The 25,086-nt window shown below is 43.4% G+C and overlaps 1 protein-coding gene across 1 annotated transcript in view; it reads right to left on the reverse strand.

Moving 5' to 3' along the window:
• Positions 1 to 361: 361 nt before the first annotated feature.
• Positions 362 to 25,086, reverse strand: part of JMJD7 (jumonji domain containing 7) — a gene marked incomplete at its 3' end in the record, with an annotated part of 44,871 nt that continues 20,146 nt past the window's right edge. Inside the window, exons 5-8 of the mRNA XM_082275226.1 lie at positions 22,320 to 22,415; positions 20,237 to 20,313; positions 18,300 to 18,459; positions 362 to 495 (exon numbers count right to left, since the gene is read on the reverse strand). Of these exons, the coding sequence (XP_082131352.1) occupies positions 362 to 495; positions 18,300 to 18,459; positions 20,237 to 20,313; positions 22,320 to 22,415 (467 nt within the window). The remainder of the gene's footprint in view (positions 496 to 18,299; positions 18,460 to 20,236; positions 20,314 to 22,319; positions 22,416 to 25,086) is intronic.

Below are 25,086 nucleotides of genomic sequence, written 5' to 3' on the forward strand. Positions count from 1 at the left end.
TAAGTATATGAAATGATCTGAGCAGGCGTCCATGATGTCATCCGGGAAAAAATAACTCACATAGGAAAAGACTTTTGTGGATGAGGATTACAGCATTTAATAGTATGTACAGTATGCTTTTAAATAATGACAACTTACTGACGTTATTTTTGCTTAAAACTGGCAACACAAGTTACAATCTGACTGCACAATCAGTACCATCTGTAGCCGGGTTCTGGTGACACAGTGTAATCATCCACAACCAACATCTGAAGTTGGAATTCAGTACTGTCCTGCGGTGCTCAACCGATTGCAATGTCTGTTTTCGGAAGTTAATTTCCATAGTCTTCCTTTGTTTTGGAATTAGAGCAGTAAAAGACAGTTATGTCATCTTTTCTTCCTGGTTGGCTTCATGCTTTTTGTTCAATCCAGTGTTTTTCATGATGTTAGAGAGCGAGTCAAGCAGCTGGAAATAATGATATTTGACGTCGTACTCCATATCATACCAGTAATTCACTGTTTAAAGGAGAAATTAAATATCTGAGTTATATTATTATTGTAGGTGGCAGACACATAAGATATCATTATATATATATATATATATATATATATATATATATATATATATATATATATATATATATATAGATAGATAGATAGATAGATAGATAGATAGATAGATAGATAGATAGATAGATAGTGGTATTTACCACTAAGCATACAAATATATTGAGGCAGATACCCTATATTGTCAAAAGTATTGGGCCACCTGACTTTACACGCACATGAACTTCATTGGCATCCCAGTCTAAAGCTGGATTACACACTATCCAACTTTTGTTGGTTGATTTCCTTCAGATTTACCTTTTCTATGTAGTGCAAGGGCCTGCCAGATTGCATACAAACTGAAAGTGTTTAGGTTTGACCTTATATTATATGGTTTTGGTAAGTCTAAAGGAAAAAGTCTTCAGAAAATCTTATAGTGTGTATGGCCCATTAGTCCGTGGGGTGCAATGTTGAGTTGGCCCAACCTTTCCAGCTATAACAGCTTCAGCTCTTCTGGAAAGGTTGTCCACAAGGTTTAGAATGTGTCTATAGAAATGTTTGACCATTCTTCCAGACACCACACTTGGTGGTGGTAGAATTTACAGTCACGGAGAGGATTTATTTGAGTTGTGTTGGACACTATTTAATTTATTCATATTTATTTTTGCACTGGTGTTGAATTATCGGTGTGAATGTACTTCATTTTGGGACTTTTATAACATTACAAATTTCCTTTTGTTTTGATGTTTTCTATATTGGTCTGTCAGGATTATTGGGAGGAGTAAAAATAGAGTAAAGCCCATACATGTTATGTTATACATAAAGAAATTCTGAGCAGCCTAGCATCCATTTTGTCTTGGGGTGAATGAAAGTTCATTTTCTTTAAAGCAAGATGTCTTTACAGACAATCTTGAAGTCTCAGCAAAAGATTTTTTTTTCTTTAAGTCGTAAATAATGAGGGCCTGACATCCTACTAAGATAAAAGTCCAGTCATGCTGGAGCCAAACCAGGTTCTAATGAGGGTGATATTTGAAGTCTTATCTGTGTTTTACAATTGACAATGTTCAATATATTTATTTTAAGGGCTCATTTAAAATATGCTAGAGGAAACATTATTATGTGTAAGAAGTATTTTAGCAACAATATATTTATGTCATTGCTCTAGTAAGTGTGAACTTTAAATATATATAATGTTGGGTAGATATGTACACTATTTACTTTTCTTATGTGTAAAGAACTATTGTGTCTTGAAATGCATTACTTCATTCTAAGGTATGGGAAGGAGGGGTATTCTGATGCGCTGTGGTCGTAAACTTTATCCAGGCAAACATAAATACTACACACCAGGCACTATTTTTGACAGAATGACATGGTCTGAGATTTAGATTTCTTTCCTAGCCTAAGGTCAAAAGGTTATCTTTGGGAAAATAATGAAATTAATTTCAATGTCCCAAATTTGATCGTAATACAACACTGCCCCTGGTGATTGTTTAAAGTTGTAACCAAGTCATATAAACTTAGTAAATAAGCCACTTTTTGAGTTATTTGTCATATGGCAATCAAGTTCCCCGCCTACATTTCCTATAGGATAAAAAGTTTCATGTCAGTTAGAGACGGGAACAGAATTGAACAGATCGAGATAGGAGTGAGATGCTTTGAAGGAGGCTCTGGAATACTGATGGGTGACATTTGATGCTGAAGCTACATTAGCGTGACATCTCAGACAACAGAAATAGAATTGGTGGTAAAGTATATAGTTCTATTTTTCCTACAGGCAATTTGCCTTATTAACATATGTTATACCTGAAGGGTTTCACATGTACTGTTACTTTAAGGCTGGCTCCACCCAGGAGTGATGACAAGGGTCAAGGGGCAGAGTGGCCATCTTAGAGACATGTAAGAGATGCATTGATTTACTAAGCTGTCCTGTAATGCATGCTGGAGTGTACAGTGAGTCCTGAGTAAACATCCGTTGTTCCAGGTCAGAGTCCTGTGTCTCTCACAACACGGAGAATATAACAGTGGCGACGAGGATGGGATTTACAAGGTTACTATCCGTGTGAGAAAAGAAAAGAAGAAAAAAAACTCTGGATTGTCAGCTGGATACAAACACCCACAGAGCCCAGCAGGAAAATGTCATTGATCGGGACATTAAGTGAATTTGATGGAGAACAGACAACCTGGAGTTCCTGGATTGAGAGACTGGAACAGTATTTTTGTGCAAATGCCATCCCAGGCGACAGGCAAGTAGCAGTATTTCTGACAGTGGTTGGTGCTAGGACATATGACACTCTTAGGGATCTCCTTTTCCCTGAAAAACCAGCAACTAAGACTTTGGTAGAGCTCATGACACTGTTAGGGAATCACTTCCAGCCTAAACCACTAGAGATTGCAGAAAGATTCCGGTTCTATCAGCGGCAGCAGCAGCCGGGTGAAGATATCAAGGCTTATGTGCTCGCCCTCCACAGACTAGCCTCAACCTGTTCTTTTGGGGAGTATTTATCGACTGCACTGAGGGATAAGTTTGTCATGGGACTAAATAGTGAGTCTAGCCAAAAGAGACTGTTAACAGAGAAAGATCTTACCCTTACAAAGGCAATTGAGATAGCTTCAGTGATGGAAATGGTTGTGAAAGATACAGAGGCATTGAACCCCCAGAGCAAAAGGGAAGAGGTTAAAGAGGAAGTTTTCAGAACAGCAGTCAAGCCAAAAGCAGCAAACTATAGACCCTCACCAAGCCGGAAGTCAGCTTGCTACCGTTGTGGGAATACAGACCATGATCACAAAGTCTGCCGGTTTAAGGATCAGCTCTGTCATAATTGTGGTAAGGCAGGCCATCTGAAACGAGTCTGCCATAGTAAGATGGTGCGAAATAAACAACCTCTGAACACCAGAACAAAGGCATATATGGTGGGAAGATGTACATCGTCATCGGAATCAGAGGATGAGGAAGTGCTCCACAGATTGGACATACATCATATGCATTCAGCACCCTCAGCAATGACTGTAGAGGTAACCGTGGAAGGAAAGAAACTCAAAATGGATGTAGACACAGGAGCAGCAGTTTCAGTTATCACCCAGAAACAATGGAGAAAACTTCTGATCCGAACAACTGTCCGTCCAACACCAATCAAACTGCAGACATACTCAAAGCAGATACTCCACCCACTGGGGTACGTGAAAGTACAGGTATCCTACAAGGGTCAGACAAAGAGAATGCCATTATATATCCTAGAACATGGGGGACCCCCTCTCTTTGGGAGAGACTGGATTGCTCACTTTGGCATGCCAGACATCGCCATAAACCCCTGCAACACCGTAACCATCCCATCAGGAGATAAAGAGGGATGGGTGGAATCCCTGAAACAGCGATTCCCACAAGTCTTTGATAACCATTTGGGGAAAATAAAGCATGACTGTGTGAGACTCAGGCTGAAACCCAACGCCCAGCCTAGGTTCTTCAAAGCTCGGACGGTTCCTTTCGCACTCCGAGCAGGTGTGGAAGCTGAACTAAGCCGGCTGGAGGAAAAAGGTGTCATCTCAAAGGTAGAGCACAGCGAATAGGCATCACCAGTTGTACCAGTAAAGAAAGCGAATGGGGACTTACGCATTTGTAACGATTTCCGCATGGCACTAAATTCTCAACTGGAGATAGACCAGTATCCCCTACCCAGAGTAGATGACATTTTTGCCTCTCTTACAGGAGGTCAAAAGTTCACCAAGCTTGATCTCAGGCAAGCTTATTTACAGTTTGAGGTCCACCCTTCGTCCCGCAAGTTTCTAACCATCAACACTCACAAGGGACTGTATGAATACAATTGGATGGTGTTTGGTGTAGCCTCCGACCCCGCCATTTGGCAACGCAAAATGGATGAGATTTTGGCGGACATTCCTTTCACACAGTGCCTGTTAGATGACATGCTCATCACGGGCCTGACGGACCAGGAACACAAGTGTAACGTGGAGCTTGTGTTGGCGAGACTCCAAGAGCAGGGTCTAAAAGTGAACTTGGCAAAATGCCAATTCATGGTACCTAAATTGGAGTTTTGTGGCCACCTTGTGGATGCAGAGGGTATACACACCACGGAAGCCAAAGTTGATGCTTTAGTAAAAGCTACAGCCCCAACCAACGTCCAACAGCTGCGATCATACCTGGGCTTGCTGAACTATTACCACAAATTCCTGCCAGATCTAGCACACACTTTGTTTCCGTTGAACAAGCTTTTGGAGAAACACTCCAGATGGAACTGGTCGGCTGCATGCCAACGCGCTTTTGAAGTTTCTAAGCGAAAGCTGTTGGCGTCACGCATGCTCGTGCACTATGACCTCTAAAGGCCTCTCACCTTGGCTTGTGATGCCTTACCCTATGGTCTAGGGGCTGTGCTATCTCACGTTTTACCAGATGGGTCAGAGAAACCAGTGCAGGGTTCATACACATTTTCACCAATAAAATTCCATGACTTTTCCATGACTTCACGTAAATATTCATGACCTAATGTTTCATGAAATGTCTATGTATACATGTTAAATAAGAAGAAAATTCATGTCACACCCAGCATATTTTTACTAAAATAAATGACAATCTTTGTAGTGTACAGTATCTCTGCAGTTAGGGTTTAGTTTCTGGATACAGCGTGACTCAAAATGGTCCCTTGTTTTACAGTGGATGAGATGCAAGCACCGCTGCCGCAGCTGGGAGCCGTTGTCACTTCAGGCGCACGGGTGAAAAAGCCAGCGATCGGATTGGAAGCTGTCAAGCACGCAGCTGCAGACTGGTGCTTTGCACCTTTAGCTTGGCTAGACAGCGCTGCCTCTCCCATGTTCGAAATGTCAAACGTTTTACGACACACACTGTACATTTAGCGGACAGGATACAGGAGAAGGTCAGAGGCTGCAGACATGATACAGGAGGTGGTCAGAGACTGCAGACATGATACAGGAGGTGGTCAGAGACTGCAGACATGATACAGGAGGTCTTCAGAGGCTGCGGACATGATACAGGAGGTGGTCAGAGGCTGCGGACATGATACAGGAGGTGGTCAGAGGCTGCGGACATGATACAGGAGGTGGTCAGAGGCTGCGGACATGATACAGGAGGTGGTCAGAGGCTGCGGACATGATACAGGAGGTGGTCAGATGCTGCGGACATGATACAGGAGGTGGTCAGAGGCTGCGGACATGATACAGGAGGTGGTCAGAGGCTGCGGACATGATACAGGAGGTGGTCAGAGGCTGCGGACATGATACAGGAGATGGTCAGAGGCTGCGGACATGATACAGGAGATGGTCAGAGGCTGCGGACATGATACAGGAGGTGGTCAGAGGCTGCAGACATGATACAGGAGATGGTCCGAGGCTGCGGACATGATACAGGAGGTAGTCCGAGGCTGCGGACATGATACAAGAGAAGGTCAGACTGCAGACATGATAGAAGATAGAAGAGCACAGGGGAAGCAGAGAGCACCGGAGGAGCTTAAGGGCACGGGGTGGGGGGGGGGGACTGGAGAGAATTAAGGGGGGTTTGGAAAGCATTGCAGGGGGGTTGGACGGCGCGGGGGGGGGCATGGAAAACCAGGGGGATGGAGAGCACTGTCTGGGGGGAACTGGAAATCACTGAGGGGGGAGCCAGTGAGCTGAAGAGCACTGGGGGAGCCAGAAAGCATGGGGGGGGAGAGATGAAAAGCACTGTGGGGAGCTGAAGAGCACGGGGGGGGGGGCTAAGAGCACTGGGGGGACTAAAAGCACTGGGGGGGGGGGGCTAAAGAGAACTGAGGGGGGGGGGCATTTTTACATTCAGCATATATAGCACTGGTACAGGTAGGTGTCCTTCCGGGTCCGCAGTTTGCCCTTACTGTCAGTCACTGGCCAGCAGCAGCAGAAGAGATGACCCAATCAGGCAGCGGGAAGGGCTGGCCGCGGTTTGCCTGGAGACACTGACTGGCTAGCAGCAGCAGTAACAGCCGGGAGATTATCAACCAATGAGGCAGCGGAAGCGTCACTGGAGGGCGGGCCGGCCGCATGAACGTGATGACGCGGGGGTGCGGTAACCGAAACGGTTACTGCCCCCTTCCGCGTCATCATCACGTTCATGCGGCCGGCCCGCCCTCCAGTGACGCTTCCACTGCCTCATTGGTTGACAATCTCCCGGCTGTTACTGCTGCTGCTAGCCAGTCACAGTGTCGCCAAGCAAACCGTGACCGACCCTCCCCGCTGCCTGATTGGGTCATCTCTTCGGCTGCTGCTGGCCAATGACAGCACGCGCATACCGCGGACCCGGAAGGACGCTAATACAGTGAAATGTAAATACAGTATGTGGCAATATAATTATCATAAAATAATTAAAATAATTAAGCATCCGCTCCCTGCTCCACCACAGTAATTTAATTCCATGACTTTTCCAAAACCTAGTGTGTTTCCTAATTTTCCATGACCTTTCCAGGCCTGGAAAGTGTCATCTAAAAATTCCAAAACTTTTCCAGGATTTCCAGGACCGTATGAGCCCTGCCAGTGGCATTCGCCTCCAGATCCTTGACAAAAGCAAAAAGCAATTACTCTCACATTGACAAAGAGGCTCTAGCGCTCATATGGGCAATTAAGAAGTTTCATATTTACCTGTATGGTAGGGAATTCACCATACTGAAACAAACATAAAAAAACTGGCGCAACAGGACTCAAAAATGAACCTCAATAACCACCTAGGAAAATATTAATGGGAAGATGCACGGACCTGGATGTTGTGTGACAAAGTCCAAAAAGTCCATAAAAAGCACCGGTCTGTGCACTCCAGAAGGCTGCTGATTCTCAAGACGAGAAGGAACTTGCAATATACTGGAAGATAAGAACAGCGCCACTCTAAGTGCAGTAAAACCAATACTTTATTTGACATATAATAATGCTGGGTACTCACAAGATAAAACGTTTAAAAGGCATGGTAAACGTATGTAGAAAAATCCATTAATCCAGTGCCTGGGCAAGGAGGGGCTGATGTGCTCCAAATAGATCCGTCCGACTGCGGGAGTGAGCAGTATCCGGACCCCGAGGACACCTGCAACGCCTCCGGCGGCGGACTTCCGGGTTGGACGTAGAGCGTGGGCGTGATGACGTAGGCGACGCGTTGTCGGAGCATGCGCTCCTTCCTCAGGCCTATGAACCCGCCATCTTGGAGAAGGGCATTATATAGGGGAGGAATGCTCGACTGCCGCAGGGTCCTAAGAGGAGTCCTGTGCGGCAAATACCCACACTGAGGACACCTGGACGGCAGTTCTAACCTAAGAGCTAAGCGGATATGGTAGAATATATGCACACAGGGTATACATCAATAGATAAAAGTGGTCATATAATACAAACTATAGAATTTACTAAAAAAAGGGAAATAGACATGATGAATAAAAACCTAATAGTAGGACATATTGTATCTGGAACCGATCCTAATGGCAGTAACAAATAATAATAATAATGATAAATAATAAATAAATTATATATAATAAAATAAAATAAAAAAAAAAAATTATAATTATGAAATAATAATAATTAAATGAAAATTAAAAAAATTAAATTAAAAAATACTAATTAATAAAAATGGAAAAAAAATGAAAAAAATAAAAAAAAATTTTAAAAAAATAATAGAATAAAATAAACAAACAAACTAAATGAAACCTGATGGAATAACTTTGAATGGATGGAGCTAGTGACAATTTAAATAAAAAGAAGGGGAGTAGTAGACTATAGCATACACTCTCGCAACCTACTTTTAGATGTGAAGAAGGGGAACTGTGTGCACATGCAAACAGTGTCGCAACCTTCATTCACTATCAAGTTTAAAATACCAACTAGACTTGTATAAAAACTATCATAACCGCCTAAAAAAAAATACACATACATATATGTATGTATGCACATATACACATATATATATAAAGGCATGATAGTAAAATAGTAAACCATATGGGTTGTGAATTATAAATGGAAGTTGAAATAAAAATAAATAAGATGGTAATATTAAAAAAATTCTGATATTAAAAAAGGAGTGATATGTGGTGTCCAATTCAAGAGAAACTAAACATATCATAGCACATGTAACAGAGGATCATCTCTCTCCCACTCTCCGTTAGCGTGACCCTATTCTTCCACATGGCTGGTCAAACCCCAATGGGTCAGGAGCCTCATACCAGGGAGTTGGTCTCTACTTCCTCGTTAAGGCCCCCAGGTGCTAAAGTATCTAATGTATATATCCAGAACGCTTCTCTTTGGCACAGCTGTTTGAAGCGTTGAGCTGCTGAAGGCATGGCGGGTATGGATTCTAAAACCCAGACTCGTAACCCTAAAGAGGAATGATCATGGTGGATCAAAAAATGGCGGGGAACACTGTGCTTGTCATTACCTCCTTCCACAAACCTACGGTGCTCACCAAACCTCTTCCTTAGTGTGCGAATAGTCCTGCCAACATAAAACAAGCCACAAGGGCATGTTAGACAGTACACCACAAACTCTGTGGAGCAATTGAAGAATTTTTTGACAGGATAGGTTTTTCCTTTTATGTTGTACTCTTTGTTTACATGTTTACATGTCAGACATAGTTTTTTCCGACACTGAAACATGCCCACTAATGGAATCATGTTTAGATGGAATTTTAGGGGAATACTTTTAAGTTTGCTCGGTGCCGCCAAACTCTTAATATTTCTGGCTCTTCTGTACGTGATTTGGGGCCTAGGGGGCAAGCTACTCCTCAGATGTGGGTCTTCCAAAAGAATAGGCCAATGTTTCACAATCAGTTTTTCCATCTTCCTAAACTGGCTGTGAAACTGTGTAACAAAACGTGGACCTTGGGATTGTGTGTCCAATTTGTTTGTTTTCTTTGCCAAGGGGCCTTTTAGATATAAATTTTGTGCAGTGTCCACCAAGGTTTCGGGAAAGGATTTTTCAATAAATTTAGTTTTCAGATGTCCACTCTGTTCCAAATAATCTTCTTTATTTGTGCAATTTCTCCTCAACCTACAGTACTGGCTCTTCGGAATGTTTTGAATCCACCTGGGGTGGTGACAGCTGTTAAAATGGAGGAACGAGTTCCCCGCTGTCGGCTTAGTATAATTTTTGGCTTCAATCCTTCCTTCTCTGTGGTACAACAACAGATCAAGGAAGGCCAATTCCGATGGGCTAGAGACCGAGGTGAAGGACAGATTGTATGAATTGGCATTGCAATGTTGGACAAAATCCAAGAAAGTTGACTGTGGGCCATCCCAAATCACTACAATGTCATCGATGTACCTCCCATAAAATATCAAGTGGGAGGCAAAAGGGTTATTTCTGAAGACATAGTGGGATTCCCACATACCCATTGTCAAGTTGGCGTAGCTGGGGGCAAAATTTGCCCCCATCGCCGTGCCATTGATCTGTAGGTAAAAGGACCCTTCAAATTCGAAATAATTATGTTTGAGACAAAAACATGTGGCATCCAAAATGAACTGGGCCTGTCCTGGATTGATATTGGAACTGTTGTGCAAGGAGAGGGAGACTGCTTGAAGGCCAACCGAATGGGGGATACTAGTATACAAGGAATTGACATCCAAAGATGCCCACATATAAGTGGGTTCCCAATGGTAGGGTGCCAGGAGTTCTAGAAGATGTACTCCATCCCGTATGTATGAGGGCAAGTCCTGTGCCAAAGGCTGGAGAAACTGATCCACATACAGGGAGAAGGAATTGGTAACACTTTCCATTGATGCCACAATAGGCCTCCCAGGTGGATTGGTTGGATCTTTATGGACCTTGGGAATATGATAGAAATAGGGCAATGCATAGAAATCTCTAAGAAAAAATGCATATTCTGTTTTGTTGATAATTCCCTCTTCTTTAGCCTTATCCAATAATGATTTGGCCTCCAAGGTGTAGCCTGGCAGAGGGTCACAGCTCAGTTTACAATAAGTAGAACTGTCTGATAATAGACGCTGGGCTTCCCTAAGGTAATCATCTTTGTCTTGGATGACAATGCCTCCCCCTTTGTCGGCTGTTCTGATGACCAAATTATAGTCCTTGGACAAATCTGTGAGGGCTTTCCTTTCACTGGGAGTCAAATTGAAATTATTGAACCCAGAAAACTTTTGATGTTTATGATTGTTGGCATGACACATGTTTTTCATCTCGCTGAATACAACCTGATAAAAAGTCTGCACATAGGGCCCCTTGGATTTAACTGGATTGAAATTGGATTTTGGGCATAGGCCCGTGTGTTTAACAGGCGGGGATGTGGATGGGTGCTGGGTGAACAACACCAAGTCCTCATCCTCATCACGGATATAGAGTTCTTCCAGCAGCTGTAGACCAATAGCATCCAATTGGGGACAAGGTTGGATATCCTCCAACGGAGGGTCTGGCCGGATGCCTGCCTGTTCTTTGGTAGCCTGTATACTAAAGTGACGTTTAAGGGTCAATAGACGTATGAAACTATTGAGATCCTTAAAAAGTGTAAACGGATTGGGAGAAGAAGATGGAGCAAAATTCAGGCCTCTATGCAGCAGAGATGTTTCTGCCTCTGACAATATATGTGAGGAGAGATTGAATATTTTCATCGTCTCACTAGTCGTAGCCTTTTTCTGATGAGAGTGTCTTCCCCCCCGCTTGCCTCTACGTCTAGCTTTCGCTTGACGTGGGCAAGTAGAGGGGTGTGGCCTAAAAAATCCTGGTCTAATGGATAAAGGTCCGAACGACAGGTGGACGGATCACTGGTGGTGAGTCCGTGCAGACCAACATGGTCCGGACCACTGGGGGCATCCGAACAAGGCGACGAACTAAAAGCAAGCACTGATACGGCAACCTCTCCCAAAGTGGCCTGATCAATCTCTTTTTCCCTCAAAGGGGAGGAAGGAGATGGATCAACAGTATCTCTAGTGCATGAGATATCCGAACCTGGATTGTTGAGAAGAACGGTCTCAACAGTCCCACTGTCAATCTGGGAAGCATTAGCCATGGGAACTCTAGGTCTCGATCTTCGTATACGCTGTGATTGGGCCTAATAGAGTTGGATACAAAGGTGGGATGAGCAGCATTCCTAATTGTTGGAGTTCGCGGATGGGGATGGGTGTATGGTCTATTGTATTTAGGTATGGGCCCATTGGGAGGTATTATAGGAGGAACATGACCATGAGTTTGTTGAGGGGCAGATACCTTCTTAGAACCAGAGATCACTGGGATATCTAGCTCCATAAGCGAAGGTATATGTGGGGGAGGGCCTTTCCTATTCTTCCAATTAAATACCCGGTCCAGGTTGTAATCCTCCAGGTCCCGACGTATTTTACCTAATTTAGTTTTAACTTCCTCATTCTCTTTTTTCTTTGTGTGCACCTTCAAGGTTTGCATGTGCACACAGTTCCCCTTCTTCACATCTAAAAGTAGGTTGCGAGAGTGTATGCTATAGTCTACTACTCCCCTTCTTTTTATTTAAATTGTCACTAGCTCCATCCATTCAAAGTTATTCCATCAGGTTTCATTTAGTTTGTTTGTTTATTTTATTCTATTATTTTTTTAAAAATTTTTTTTATTTTTTTCATTTTTTTTCCATTTTTATTAATTAGTATTTTTTAATTTAATTTTTTTAATTTTCATTTAATTATTATTATTTCATAATTATAATTTTTTTTTTTATTTTATTTTATTATATATAATTTATTTATTATTTATCATTATTATTATTATTTGTTACTGCCATTAGGATCGGTTCCAGATACAATATGTCCTACTATTAGGTTTTTATTCATCATGTCTATTTCCCTTTTTTTAGTAAATTCTATAGTTTGTATTATATGACCACTTTTATCTATTGATGTATACCCTGTGTGCATATATTCTACCATATCCGCTTAGCTCTTAGGTTAGAACTGCCGTCCAGGTGTCCTCAGTGTGGGTATTTGCCGCACAGGACTCCTCTTAGGACCCTGCGGCAGTCGAGCATTCCTCCCCTATATAATGCCCTTCTCCAAGATGGCGGGTTCATAGGCCTGAGGAAGGAGCGCATGCTCCGACAACGCGTCGCCTACGTCATCACGCCCACGCTCTACGTCCAACCCGGAAGTCCGCCGCCGGAGGCGTTGCAGGTGTCCTCGGGGTCCGGATACTGCTCACTCCCGCAGTCGGACGGATCTATTTGGAGCACATCAGCCCCTCCTTGCCCAGGCACTGGATTAATGGATTTTTCTACATACGTTTACCATGCCTTTTAAACGTTTTATCTTGTGAGTACCCAGCATTATTATATGTCAAATAAAGTATTGGTTTTACTGCACTTAGAGTGGCGCTGTTCTTATCTTCCAATTCACCATACTGACTGATCATAAACCACTCCTTCAGATCTTTAGCCCTGACAAAGGCATCTCCCAGACGACTGCGGCCGTCTTCAACGCTATGCCCTTTTCTTGGGAGCATATAGCTACAAAATCCAGTATCGCAGCCATGATGCCAATGCTAATGCGGACGCCATGTCCCGTCTGACAAGGACATTAACAGACTCTTCTCCACCAGTCAAGAGTTGTCTTTACACCAGCCTGTCCTTTCTGTCTTCTGGGGAGGTAGCAGCCCATAAAGCCAAGGATACCTTCCTTAAGACAATACTCTCCTGGGTACGGTACGGTTGGCCTGCAACTGTCACACAGGATTATGAACCTTACTTCCGTAGGCTTATGGAATTAACTGTGGCTGGCAACTGTGTTTTATGGGGAGACCGAGTGATCGTTCCACAGACCCTCCGGAGACACATTCTGGACTTGCTACATACTGGTCATCCCGGGGGCACACGTATGAAACAAAAAGGCCCGAGGCTATGTGTGGTGGCCGAACCTAGACTCAGATATCACGACATATGTGAATGCGTGTGCTGGATGTGCACAAACTGCAAGAGACCCTCCTCGAGGGTGCGTCCAGCCCTGGACTTGGCCCACGGTTCCCTGGTTTTGCCTACACTTGGACTTTGCAGGCCGATCAGAGGACACACCTTTTTGATCATTATTGATGCCCATTCAAAGTGGCCTGAGGTCATTCCTGTTACCCAGCCGACGACTAAGGCGACGATTTCCATACTGTTACATCTCGCTGCTACGTTTGGATACCCCAGAGAAATTGGCACAGACAACGGTGCACAATTCACAAGCCAGGAGTTTCAGAGTTTCCTGACTGCCCACAACATCAAACACAAGTTGACCGCACCTTACCACCCGGCTACAAATGGTCAAGCAGAAAGGTTTGTACAGACTTTCAAACGCTATTTCAAAGCTACTGTGGCTACAAGTAAACAACAGTCCCTGTCACCCCAGCAGCTGGACTCCTTCCTTTCTGCTTACAGAAACACACCACATGCAACCACTGGGAAAACTCCAGCTGAACTTCTTTTGGGTCGGCAGCCATGGACTGTTTTGGACATGCTCCGCCCTCAAACGGTCCAGGAACATGTACGGCAGTCTCAAGACAAGAGGGTCGAACACGATGAGATTCCCCGGTTTACAGCCCAGCAAAAGGTATGGGCTCGATCTTATGGCGCTTCCAACACTCGTTGGCTTCCTGCTATCGTCGCAGAGACTTTGGGACCCAAAATGTATAGGGTCTGCCTGGAAGATGGTTCCATTTGCAGACGGCAAGCGGACCAATTGCGTCCTCATTCTCAGCCGCCCGAATCCCTGACATCGGCTGCACCTCCAGTGTCTCAAGGATCTGCTCCTACCGGATCAGGAGGCATTGAGACTGATGCTTGGGGGGACTATGAACTTTTGAACTCAGCTCCAACAGAGCCCTCCAGCCCTGGTCCGGAGGTCTGTTCACCCTCTGAGCTAGGGGATCCCCTCTTGGCCCCGCCGGTGTCCATTCCAGCCAGCCCTGCTTCCTCCGGCCCCGAGGCCCTGGGTGCCCGTCCTCAACGACGCTGTCACCCTCCTGACCGGTTTCAGCTGCAAGAGCGGTTACGAGACTTTCGACGGGCCCGCCGAAAGTGATCCGCTGCCATGTTCTCCCCGCAGCGTCCCTGGAAGTTGTTCTCACATCCGGACGCGGAAGCAACCATGTAAATCTCCTGAGTTGGAGGACTGTATTGGACAATTATTAGTTACTGTTTTATGCCTAATGTTCTCGTTTTGTTGTGTTTTTTTTTTTTTTGTTTTTTTTTTTAGGGATGGATGGAAGGTGTTATACCTGAAGGGTTTCACATGTACTGTTACTTTAAGGCTGGCTCCAACCAGGAGTGATGACAAGGGTCAAGGGGCAGAGTGGCCATCTTAGAGACATGTAAGAGATGCATTGATATACTGAGCTGTCCTGTAATGCATGCTGGAGTGTACAGTGAGTCCTGAATAAACATCCGATGTTCCAGGTCAGAGTCCTGTGTCTCTCACAACACGGAGAATATAACAACATACACCTAACTGATCCATTCTCACACTTAAACTGGTAGCATTAAGATTTGAATTTAGACCATTCTAACTGCAGTATGATTGGTTTAATTTTTCTTATCTTGGAATTTTAAGCTAATTTTGGCTTTAATAAATAACCGGTTCAGTTATGTTGTATTCTTAATAGTAGAGTAACTAAATAGAAGTTTATTTTACCAAAAGAGAGAGAGGTCACGTGTCAAATCTGTCAGATTGGTTGCCATCTTTTGTGTCCTCTTGGTAGGCTATTAATCATATTCTAGAAGTCATTGATTTTGGTTACCTTACTATTCTGAAATAATATTCTTTGATTATATTTCTCACATTACCTGTGTGATACATTTTATTGCATTTTGTTCCAAATGTTGTGTTCATCACCAATTATATTTTTTACATTTTATTCTGCACTGAAGTATTTAATATATATATTTTTGCACAAAATTGTATTCTTCTCATCTTCAGGTTAGAGCCACTTAAAACGATTTCGCATTTTTGTTGATTTATGGAAATAAGTTGAGAATCTCTTTGCTTACAGATCTTTGCTTATTTGCATAAATAGACACTGTTTATCAGAGCAGTATAAACATTCTGACAGGTCAATGTTAATATTGCACATGGTAAATCTGTGTGATTTAATTTATATGCACAGCGCAACTTCACTTTTTCATATTGTCTAATTTGTGTCTATCTCACATTTGAATTGCTGCTTTTTGAATATTTAGTGTAGCGCATTTTCTTTCACTTTTATTTTAACGTAATCCATTATTACTACAACTAAAGGTCATTGTAGTCAGTCTGACTTTCTCTGCAACTCTGAAACATTAGGTGCCGTTTTAGTGTTCCCTAATATATGTGTTTTCTGTGAGTGTCAAATGGCTGTTTTCAGAGACTTCAGAGAGCTCAAAATGCTAAGGCTTGGTTCACAAATCTGTGGCGCTTTAATATGCATTGAGCCTGGGAAATTATATTTTAATGGGCTGCCCAATGCACCAAAAAAAGAGAAGCATGTATTTTTTTGTAATTTAGCACTCTAGAATGCATGGTATTGCATTACGGTGTATTCTGGTGTGCTGTAGCACTCGTCCATTGGAAAGGTGCGTTAGGGTGCCATTAAGAATGAATGCCGCTGCAGCACACCAGTGCACACCTTCTTGTGTTACCCCGACAGTGTGAAACCAGCCAAACAGGAAGGAAAGCGCACCATTTCAGGGCAAATCAAACCACTGGCACTGTCATCACAGCCACTGTACAGGGTTTACACCATGTGTCCACTGACAGCGGGAATGGAAGGGGTCATGATGTGGACTGGAAGTCTCAACATCCATGAACTCAGGCTTTGCAAAGCTAGCTGTCCTAACAAGACTACACTCTATTAGTAAAGAGCACATTTTATATAAAGATTAATTTGCACTCAAATCACAGCGTTTGTACCGGACTTGCCTGTAGATCGCTGCCACAGACAGGATATGGCACAGTAGGGCGAGTTATGTAGTCCCGATACTTTTTTTTTTTAAATAAAATTTATTGAGGTTTTACATGATTTACAAAGAAAATGAAAACCCCACCGAAAAAAAAAATATTTTTAGTGTGCCCAGCAAATGTAAACTTTTTATTAACAAACAAAAAGCATGCATTGGGCATTGTAATATTTTGTAAAAGTAGCACAATGCTGATAAAATCGCAATCATACAGTTTATTGGTTCAGCGTTTTTTTTTTTTAAATAAATTCAAGAAAGCTAGACGAGATTTTTTTCATGAACCATACCACAATCAAATATAAAAATGCATTGGGCCACTGTGGTTGTCACAGAAAACATGCAAAACGTTAAGCCCCTGTTGTTTTTTATGGAGCAAATTGATGAAGAGGATTTAGGCTCCGATCACATCTTGGCGTCCATGATCGCAGACAGAGTCGTCGCGAGTCTGTCTGCGATCCCAAATCACCAGAGAATGTGGGACGCCCGTGTGATCTGAATCACGGCAAATCGCGGGATGCCTGTGCGATCTTTGTCACTTCCAATGGCACCCCAAACACAGTGCGATTTTGCCTCGATTGTCGCCCACGTAAACAGATTCAAGGGACGCTGTTCGCCCAAAAGAAGTACAAGAGGATTGCACGGGTGTCCCGCGATCCCGGACGCCAAGATGTGAATGGAGCCTTAAAGGTTTCACATATTTAAGCAAGAAGCCATTCAAAGACCAGTGAATTAGAGGTCCTCCTTGGGGTGTCTAACCACGGAATCAACAATTTATTAAATTTGACTGGGCACCTTCATCTGGTATATGTCAACCTTTCCCTCGCCAGTCTGAGCAGGTAGGAGGCCTAGGGACTTACCACTTCTGGGCAATAGTCTTGCAAGCTAGGAAAAGGCACCTAGAGTGCCAATATTTGTGTAGAGGGGGTATCAGCTCTTTGTCCATATAACCTAGCAGACATAATTTAGGATCTAATGAAACAGAGAATGTGAAAAACATTTATTGTGTTTAATATTTCTAACCAATATCTGTGCAGCTTAGGGCACCTCCAAGAGTCTGAGTGCCAGGGCTAGCACCCACACCCAACACATTTTCAAAGTGATAATTGTTAGTCACTATCTCCATGCAGAAAGGTTAAAATGAAGTAACAGGGAGAAGGGGTGAAATAAGTAAGCAGCTTCAGTCAAATTTGGGGGGGGGGGGGGTGATAATGTATTACCACACCCACACCCCACCAAAATATAAAACAGTATTGGTCTTCTAAGAAGTAGAAAAAAAGAATATATGGAGTACTCAGCCTACTTTTATCAAGGTTCTCACCCAAAATACTGCACTTTTTTAAATTACCCTGCTATTGGACAAAAAAACCCACAGCAACATAGATATGGGTCCAAAATTAATGATAATGTACTGTATGGGGTACATTTGCTAAGTGGTCACGAATAATCCCATATTTCCCTATATGCTTATTACCTAAGATCATCAGCTCCATCTAGTGTACATAATGCAGTATTTTCCTGATTGAGATATTTCAGGAAAATGCCGCATAATGGCCACTTAATGAAGCAAATTATCATAGGAAATAAACATATTAGGCAAAATACAGGATTATTTGTTACAGCTAAATTAATGTTTGAGATTTGCACAGCAAGTTTTGGAAAAGAGATCCCCATATCTACCAAGATATTGGCTGTAATGACAAATCCAACCTGTGCTATAACTATCTCTAGTGATCCAGGTTCCTAAGAATGGACAATCAGTATCCAAAGTCACCAAAGTCAAGTGATCTCTGTGGCATTCATATAACTCTTGAAGAAATGAAGGGGGCGTGTCACATTTTTACATTTGATCCCTAAAATCTCTCCTACTGAAAAATCTGCTAAAACTATACCTTACCTGCAATGCAGCCATGGGACTGGCGCACATGGTGAAACCACAGAGAAGGTAGATACAGCATTTCTCCAGCCCTAACAGTGACATACAGTGGTCGTGTTTGACTGTATGCTGGGTACATACTCAGATCTGGATCCAGTGGATCAACAGGTATCCAAGGCACCTGAAAAATAGGTCACATATAATTTGAATTTTAAAATATTTTAACTATTTTTTATACTAAAAGCAGCCCTTTAAAAATGTCAATACAGGCAAATTTGTTTTTAATTAAAATAATAAACATGTTCTACTTACCTGCTCTGTGCAGTGGATTTTGCACAAGGCGGCCCGATCCTCCTTTTCTGGGGTCCCCCGCTGGCGCTCTCCACTCTTCCTCTTCTGTGTCTGCCCTCCCATTGCAAAGAAGGAGAATGTCCCCAGCACACCACAGATATCCAGATTGGGTCCAAAGCTTTTATTCAGTGATCAAATCATTAAATCTGAAGCAACTTTTCGGGGCCTCACAGCCATCCTTGAAGTTGAGCATTCAGGATCCTATGAGACGCTTCGTAATCTCCTCTACAGGGGTCGGAGAGTCTCTCATCCACCCCTTACAGCCGCTATGAGGGCAGTTATTAAGGCCTGGCATGCTGTCATTACTAAACCCAATATAGGGAGGGGTAAAAGGTCCCCATCAACTCCACTTCCTACTCCCATTACAATCCCATGCTACCAGAATTTCATTCCTTACCAGACCCTGATCCTTGGGCTATCCGATACCTTTCAGATATTTGTGATGGGAGTGCACTATTTAAGTTTGATAGTTTGAAAGATAAATTTATACTGCTTAATGCGTTCTTTTTCCAATTCCTGCAACTCTGACATACCTGCAGCGCAATTTGGGTCCTCCTTGTTTAGATTGGAGCAGGACAATTTGGAGGTTCTCCTCCGGGATGATGCTCTCAAAAACCACTTTCTGTGATCTACAAGTCACTACTTCCCTCCGCTCTTGCGGGACTAGATGCCCTGCTAACTGCGTGGCGTTTGGAGGAGCAGGTCTTGGACAATGAAGACTGGAAAGATCTCTGGGACAGCCCATTTCAAGCATTAAAATCGACTAAAGACCGGCTGATCCAATTTAAATTTATTTTACACCACAACAACCACATTGTATATACCCTAATTCCCCTTGCTGTTGGAGATGCTCTAGCGACCCTGCTGGATTTGCTCATATCTTTTGAGAGTGCCCTCAGATTAGCAGCTACTGGCGGGAGGTGACCCCAGTTTATATCTACCCTAACTACTATACAGGTCCCTGTAATAGTTGGTGTTTGCCTCCTGGGGTTAGTTGACTCTCTGGCCGGTAGTAGGGCGATGCGTACTCTCTTGGGTCTCTTATTATTTTATGCCAGGAAGGCGATAGTGCTCCAGTGGAAATCAGACACCCCCCCTAATCTGCCCTTCTGGAAGCGTTTAATCAATAAGGTTGTACCCCTATACAAAGCTACTTATTCATCCCTGGGTTGCCCTAGGAAATTTGAGAAGGTCTGCCACTTGTGGACAGATTTGGAGTGTACAACAGATGATCATCCCCCTGATAAGGTTTAGTTTATGATATGAACAAACTTATTCCTCTGCAGGGACTCACATTACATTTGTTCAGGTAGAATTCTAAACACAAGTTATTATTCTTCAGATACATTATCCTGATGGTTGAGAGGGAACAGGAATCTCCTTATAATTCATCAACCCTTGAGGTGATTTTATAAGAGAGTGACAGAGCGAGGTGTATGTGTTGTTAGTTCCACCCTTTTTTCTTGGGGTTCTATAAATAGGAGGTTTTATTAGTAGTTTTATGTATTAGCCGGGGAATGCCCAAGGGCTATGTTTTGTACATCTACATTTTTCAATAAAAAGACATTTTCAAAAAAAAAAATGTTGAAAACAACTAAATATGTTACCTTTTCTGCAGATTCCTGATCAACTACCTCAAATGATCCATCTTCATTAACCTGGTATACTGCTGGCTGGTATAACTCTGAAACAAATTGCAGATACAGCTTTAAATGAAATAACTGAAAAAAAAAAATGTCAACAGTACAGATTCCCTTAACAAGGAACTGAACACTTCCTATCCCAATTCACCAAGGTGTAGAGGCTGTTCACTTTGAAAGGTGAATTTTAATTTTGAATAATGAACGAAAGTAAATTATGTGAACCTGTGTTGACGTTGAATACCCAATCCTGTGCGAGGGAAAAAAAATAAAAAAAAGGATTGATGCTAGCATGCGATTGGTTGATTAAAATGATAGGGTATTACCCCCTTTTTTCTTTTTATATTGGAAAGCAATTTTAGTGGGTCCCAGGCCCAGCAATTCTGGCTTTCTGCTCTAGGCGAGAATGATGCCCTGCCCAAAGCCTCCCGAGATACTGATGCCAAGCATCTCAGGATGCTTCGGACAATTTCCGATACACTGCACATGCGCCTAGCAATTTCTCTACCAAACTAGGCATGTAACACATCATCAGGAGCCGGTGTTCTGTAGTGCAGATCGTCAGATAATGCCTCCAACGATCTGCGCATGCACAGTAGTGATGTCGCTCCAGCTGGTGTAAAGTCAACACTGCGCATACACACATCGTCTGAGGCATTTTATGACGATCAGCAAAGTGCAGAGGGAGAATCTGATCATCAGATTCTGCCTCACTCTCTCTGCTTTTGTAAAAATGGCACAGCACCATCCAGACCCTCCACACATTTTGCAGCATACAGGGAAATATTCCTTGCTGTATTTCTTGTCTGTATTCGGATCAATAGAAAACTTCGGAACTAAGCGTGTGAAAGTGTGCCAACAAAGCACTGCATGTCATCGCAGCCTGAAAGCAAACCTGACGCAGCAGTTTTTAAAAAAGCAGAGAGAGCGAGGCAGAATCTGATGAGATTCTGCCTCTGCGCTTTGCTGATCATCAGGTAATGCCTCCGACGATATGCGCAGTGTTGACATCATGCCAGCTGATCGGCAGATCAGCTGGAGTGACGTCACTACAGCGCATATCGTTGGAGGAATTATCCGACGATCTGCACTCATCGACAGAACATCAGTTGCAAGAACCATGAGGAGACAGCTGCCTCCCTAATGACAAGAGAAGTAAGATAGCGGTGCAAGACACAGTGTGCTGCAAAGAAGGACCGGCTTACACAAGACAACGCTGGACTTAATGGCCATGTGGTTGTTTTATTTATTTTATTTTTTGGACAACCCAGCAAGGTAAAAAGGGGGGGAAAAAAATGTGGAAAGTTGGGGTTTGACGTTCATCTTCAATAATGAGTGAACATTTGTTTTGTAAAATGAACAGTTTCTTACCCTTTAGTAAATCACTCATCAATCAATAATGTGTCAGGATATGACTGAGGAACGGAAGGGAAACCTCCCCAGCCAGCAGGGACATAGACAGCAATATCAACTGGACCTTTCTCCACTCTATCCAAAATGGAAAAAAAAAAAAACCTGGCTGATGTTAAGCTTTAAGCCCCGTTCACACCTGAGCGATTTTCTATTTGAAGCTTGCAGCTCTAAAACGCCCAACAAGCCAAATCCCATTCATTTCAATGGCCCCTGTTCACATCTGAGCGTTCTGTTGCCTAAAGCAAAATGCATGTTGCTTAAAAAAGTACATGAGCTTCTTTCTGGCAGATTACAAGTGTTTTTGGCCCCATAGATTTAAATTGAAACGCCTGACTTGAGTGATTTACGAGCATTTTCTGCTCAAACAGCAGCTCCCACGCCTAATTTCCTCTCTCTCTCCTTCCCCTAGTGCTTTCTATTGGCTAAACAAAAATGCCTGAAGCTGTGAAACGCTGGTAATACGCTTCTAAAATGCTTTAAAATTGCTAGGAAAAGCTGCAAAATTGCTTTTAAAAAAATGCCCGAAAAACGCCAGTACATTGCTATGCTCAGGTGTGACTGGAGCCTAAAAGTAAACACAAAAGGACAGCTGTAGGTCTTTATTAGAAGAAACTTCTTTTTCTCATACTTTACATACCATATGGGATAAAAGGTCGGTCAGTTGGTGGGTGAAGAATAAAGTGCTTCTCTCCCGAAATGACACAATACAGGTTCTCGTAGTGATCTTTATGCACTGTAAAAATAAAAACCAGCTTATTTAGCTATTAAAAAGCAGATATCCTTCACTGTCGCCATTATTAAAGCTCTGTACATATTGAACATACCGATAATGATTTATGAAAAGTAGAGAAAGGGAAAGATTTTGCTGAAGCACATGTCAACCAAATCTTTTTTCCTCTTTTCCTTAAAGCGTAAATTCACTTTTGTTGAGGGAAAAAAAAAAAAAAAAAACACATTCTCCTCTTTGTGATCAATGTACATTGCAAGGATTATAACAACCTTTGTTGCAGATTTCTACCTTTTGTTATTCTGAAGAAATCACTGTTTGTTCCTCTGTGCTGAGTGGGTCTAATGGGAGTGGTTTCATAATTATCAATCAGCTGTGCAGCTGCAGAGCACTAGTAAGGAAATCTGCTGGGCCTACATCCCTTTAGACGGTTTCCTATTGGGAGTATCTCACCAAAAATGTAATTTTTGTTGCAGGGGATGCCTGAAAGCTGACTTGTATCTTAGGCAGACTTCTAGGAAAATTGGTGAGCTAATCACACATGAAGGAAAATGGGATTTTTGTCTTACCGTAAAATCCATTTCTCTGATGTTCATTGACGGACACAGCTCCTAATCTTAACCATTGGGTTATACTGCCCCCTACAGGAGTAGGACACTAGGCAGAAAAAGCTTGACTATGCCTATGTGCAATCCCAGGGGGTATACTCCCAATCTCAGCTATAGGCACTCAGGTTTGTTACAAGCAGTTTTAGAAGAAATCCAACTTCACAGAGGGGTGGGTGCTGTGTCCGTCAATGAACATCAGAGAAATGGATTTTACGGTAAGACAAAAATCCCATTTCTCTATCGTTCATTGACAAGCACAGCTCCTGATCTTCTTAATTGTTGGGATGTCCCAAAGCAGTATTAACATGAGGAGTGGGAACAGCAGAAAAAAAACAGCTAAACCATAGCCAACCAGGTAACATGGAGCTCAACCAAGAACAACTTGAGCTCACCTGAATAAAACAATACACCCTCAAAGAGGACCAGATCCTCTAAGCAGAAGCCTGCAAAACCTTGCGGCCGAAAGGAAGCATCCGCAGATGCCAGTACATCCACTTTATAAAATTTTGTAAACATGTGGACAGACGACCAGATAGCCGTCTTGCAAACCTGGATTACTGACGCCTGATGACGGGAGGCCCAGGAGGCACCAAGCGCCCTAGTAGAGTTCGCCATAAGAGGGATAGGAGGAACCTGACCCTTAATTGAATAGGCTTGAAATACAGTCTGTCTGATCCATCTGGAAATGGTCACAGCAGAAGCGGACAACCCCTTCCGAGGTCCGTCAATGAGCACAAATAGTAAGTCTGACTTTCTAAAAGGCTCCGTAGCTGCCAGGTACACCCTAATTGCCCGAACCACATCCAAGAGATGCGAGGCAATTTCCTTAAGATGTTTTGGCCTGGGACATAGTGAAGGCAACACAATGTCTTAATTCAAATGAAAATCAGAGACAACCTTTGGAAAGAATGACGGACAGGTTATCTCTGTGAACCACCAAGTAAGGTAAACCATAAGACAACGCCGCCAGCTCAGACACCCTGTGCGCAGAAGTGATTGCCACCAAAAATACCACCTTATGGGATAACGTAAGCAGGGGAACCTCCCTAAGATTTTCAAAAGGAGGTTTCTTGAGGACTAAAAGCACCAAATTTAAGTCCCAAGGAAGCAGTGTGGCCAATGGTCGCTGAAAGAAGACCGCCAAGGCCGAGACCTGGCCCTTGATAGTACTCAAGGCCAGGCGCTGCTCAAACCCCCCGTTGGAGGAAAGTCAAGATCCGAGCCATTGAAAAGGAGCGAGGATGAACCCCTAGAGACGCACACCACGCAATATATGACTTCCATGATCAATGGTAGATCTTCCTAGAGGTAGATTGTCAGGAAAAGCTCCGATATAGCACTAATGGGGTTTCCAGGCGCACACGTATGTGCATGCGCGAACATGCGAACGCGCACTTTCGGACGCACATCCAGCGCCAAACGGCCTATTTAAACTGGACTTCAGCACTGGCTAATTGCTGTTTGGTCTACAGCGTTCTGTGTCGTTCCAGCATTCCTGATTCCTGCAATTGACCCTGACCCGGCTTGCTTCCTACCATTCTGTCTGTTACTTGTCCTGACCCCTATCTTCACCTTGGATTCTGCCTCTGCCTGTTGGACCTGTTGATCCTGCATCCGTTGCCGACTCTGCCTGTGACCTGCTTACGCTGCTGTCTGTCATACTTGCTGATCCGTCTGTCTGTTACCAACCCGGCTCATCTGACCCTGCTTCCAGCTCTTCCAGCCTGCTATAGCTCCTTCGTTCCAGCTCAGCATCTTCTAGCACCTGCTTCCTGCTGTGCATCCACAGTTTGTCTTCAGCCAAGTCAAGCCAATCTGCCTGCTTCCAGCCATCCTGCTGGCACGTCTGCCCACACAGATTTCTGGACTGATTATAGGCGCTCTTACCCCACCGTGCTCCAGCGGCTACTGTCTCACCACCAGTGGCCCTCGAGCCGGAGCTGTACGAGAGGCCTTCCTCCGCACGTCAGGCTCACCAACCAGGTACGCGACATAGATTTTCTAGCTTTTAACAGCATAAGAATCACTGAATCAGACGAACCTCTATCTTTCAGCACCTGGCTTTCAAC

Source organism: Pelophylax lessonae (assembly GCF_965119305.1).
Source record: "Pelophylax lessonae genome assembly, chromosome: 13".
Taxonomy (NCBI): domain Eukaryota; kingdom Metazoa; phylum Chordata; class Amphibia; order Anura; family Ranidae; genus Pelophylax; species Pelophylax lessonae.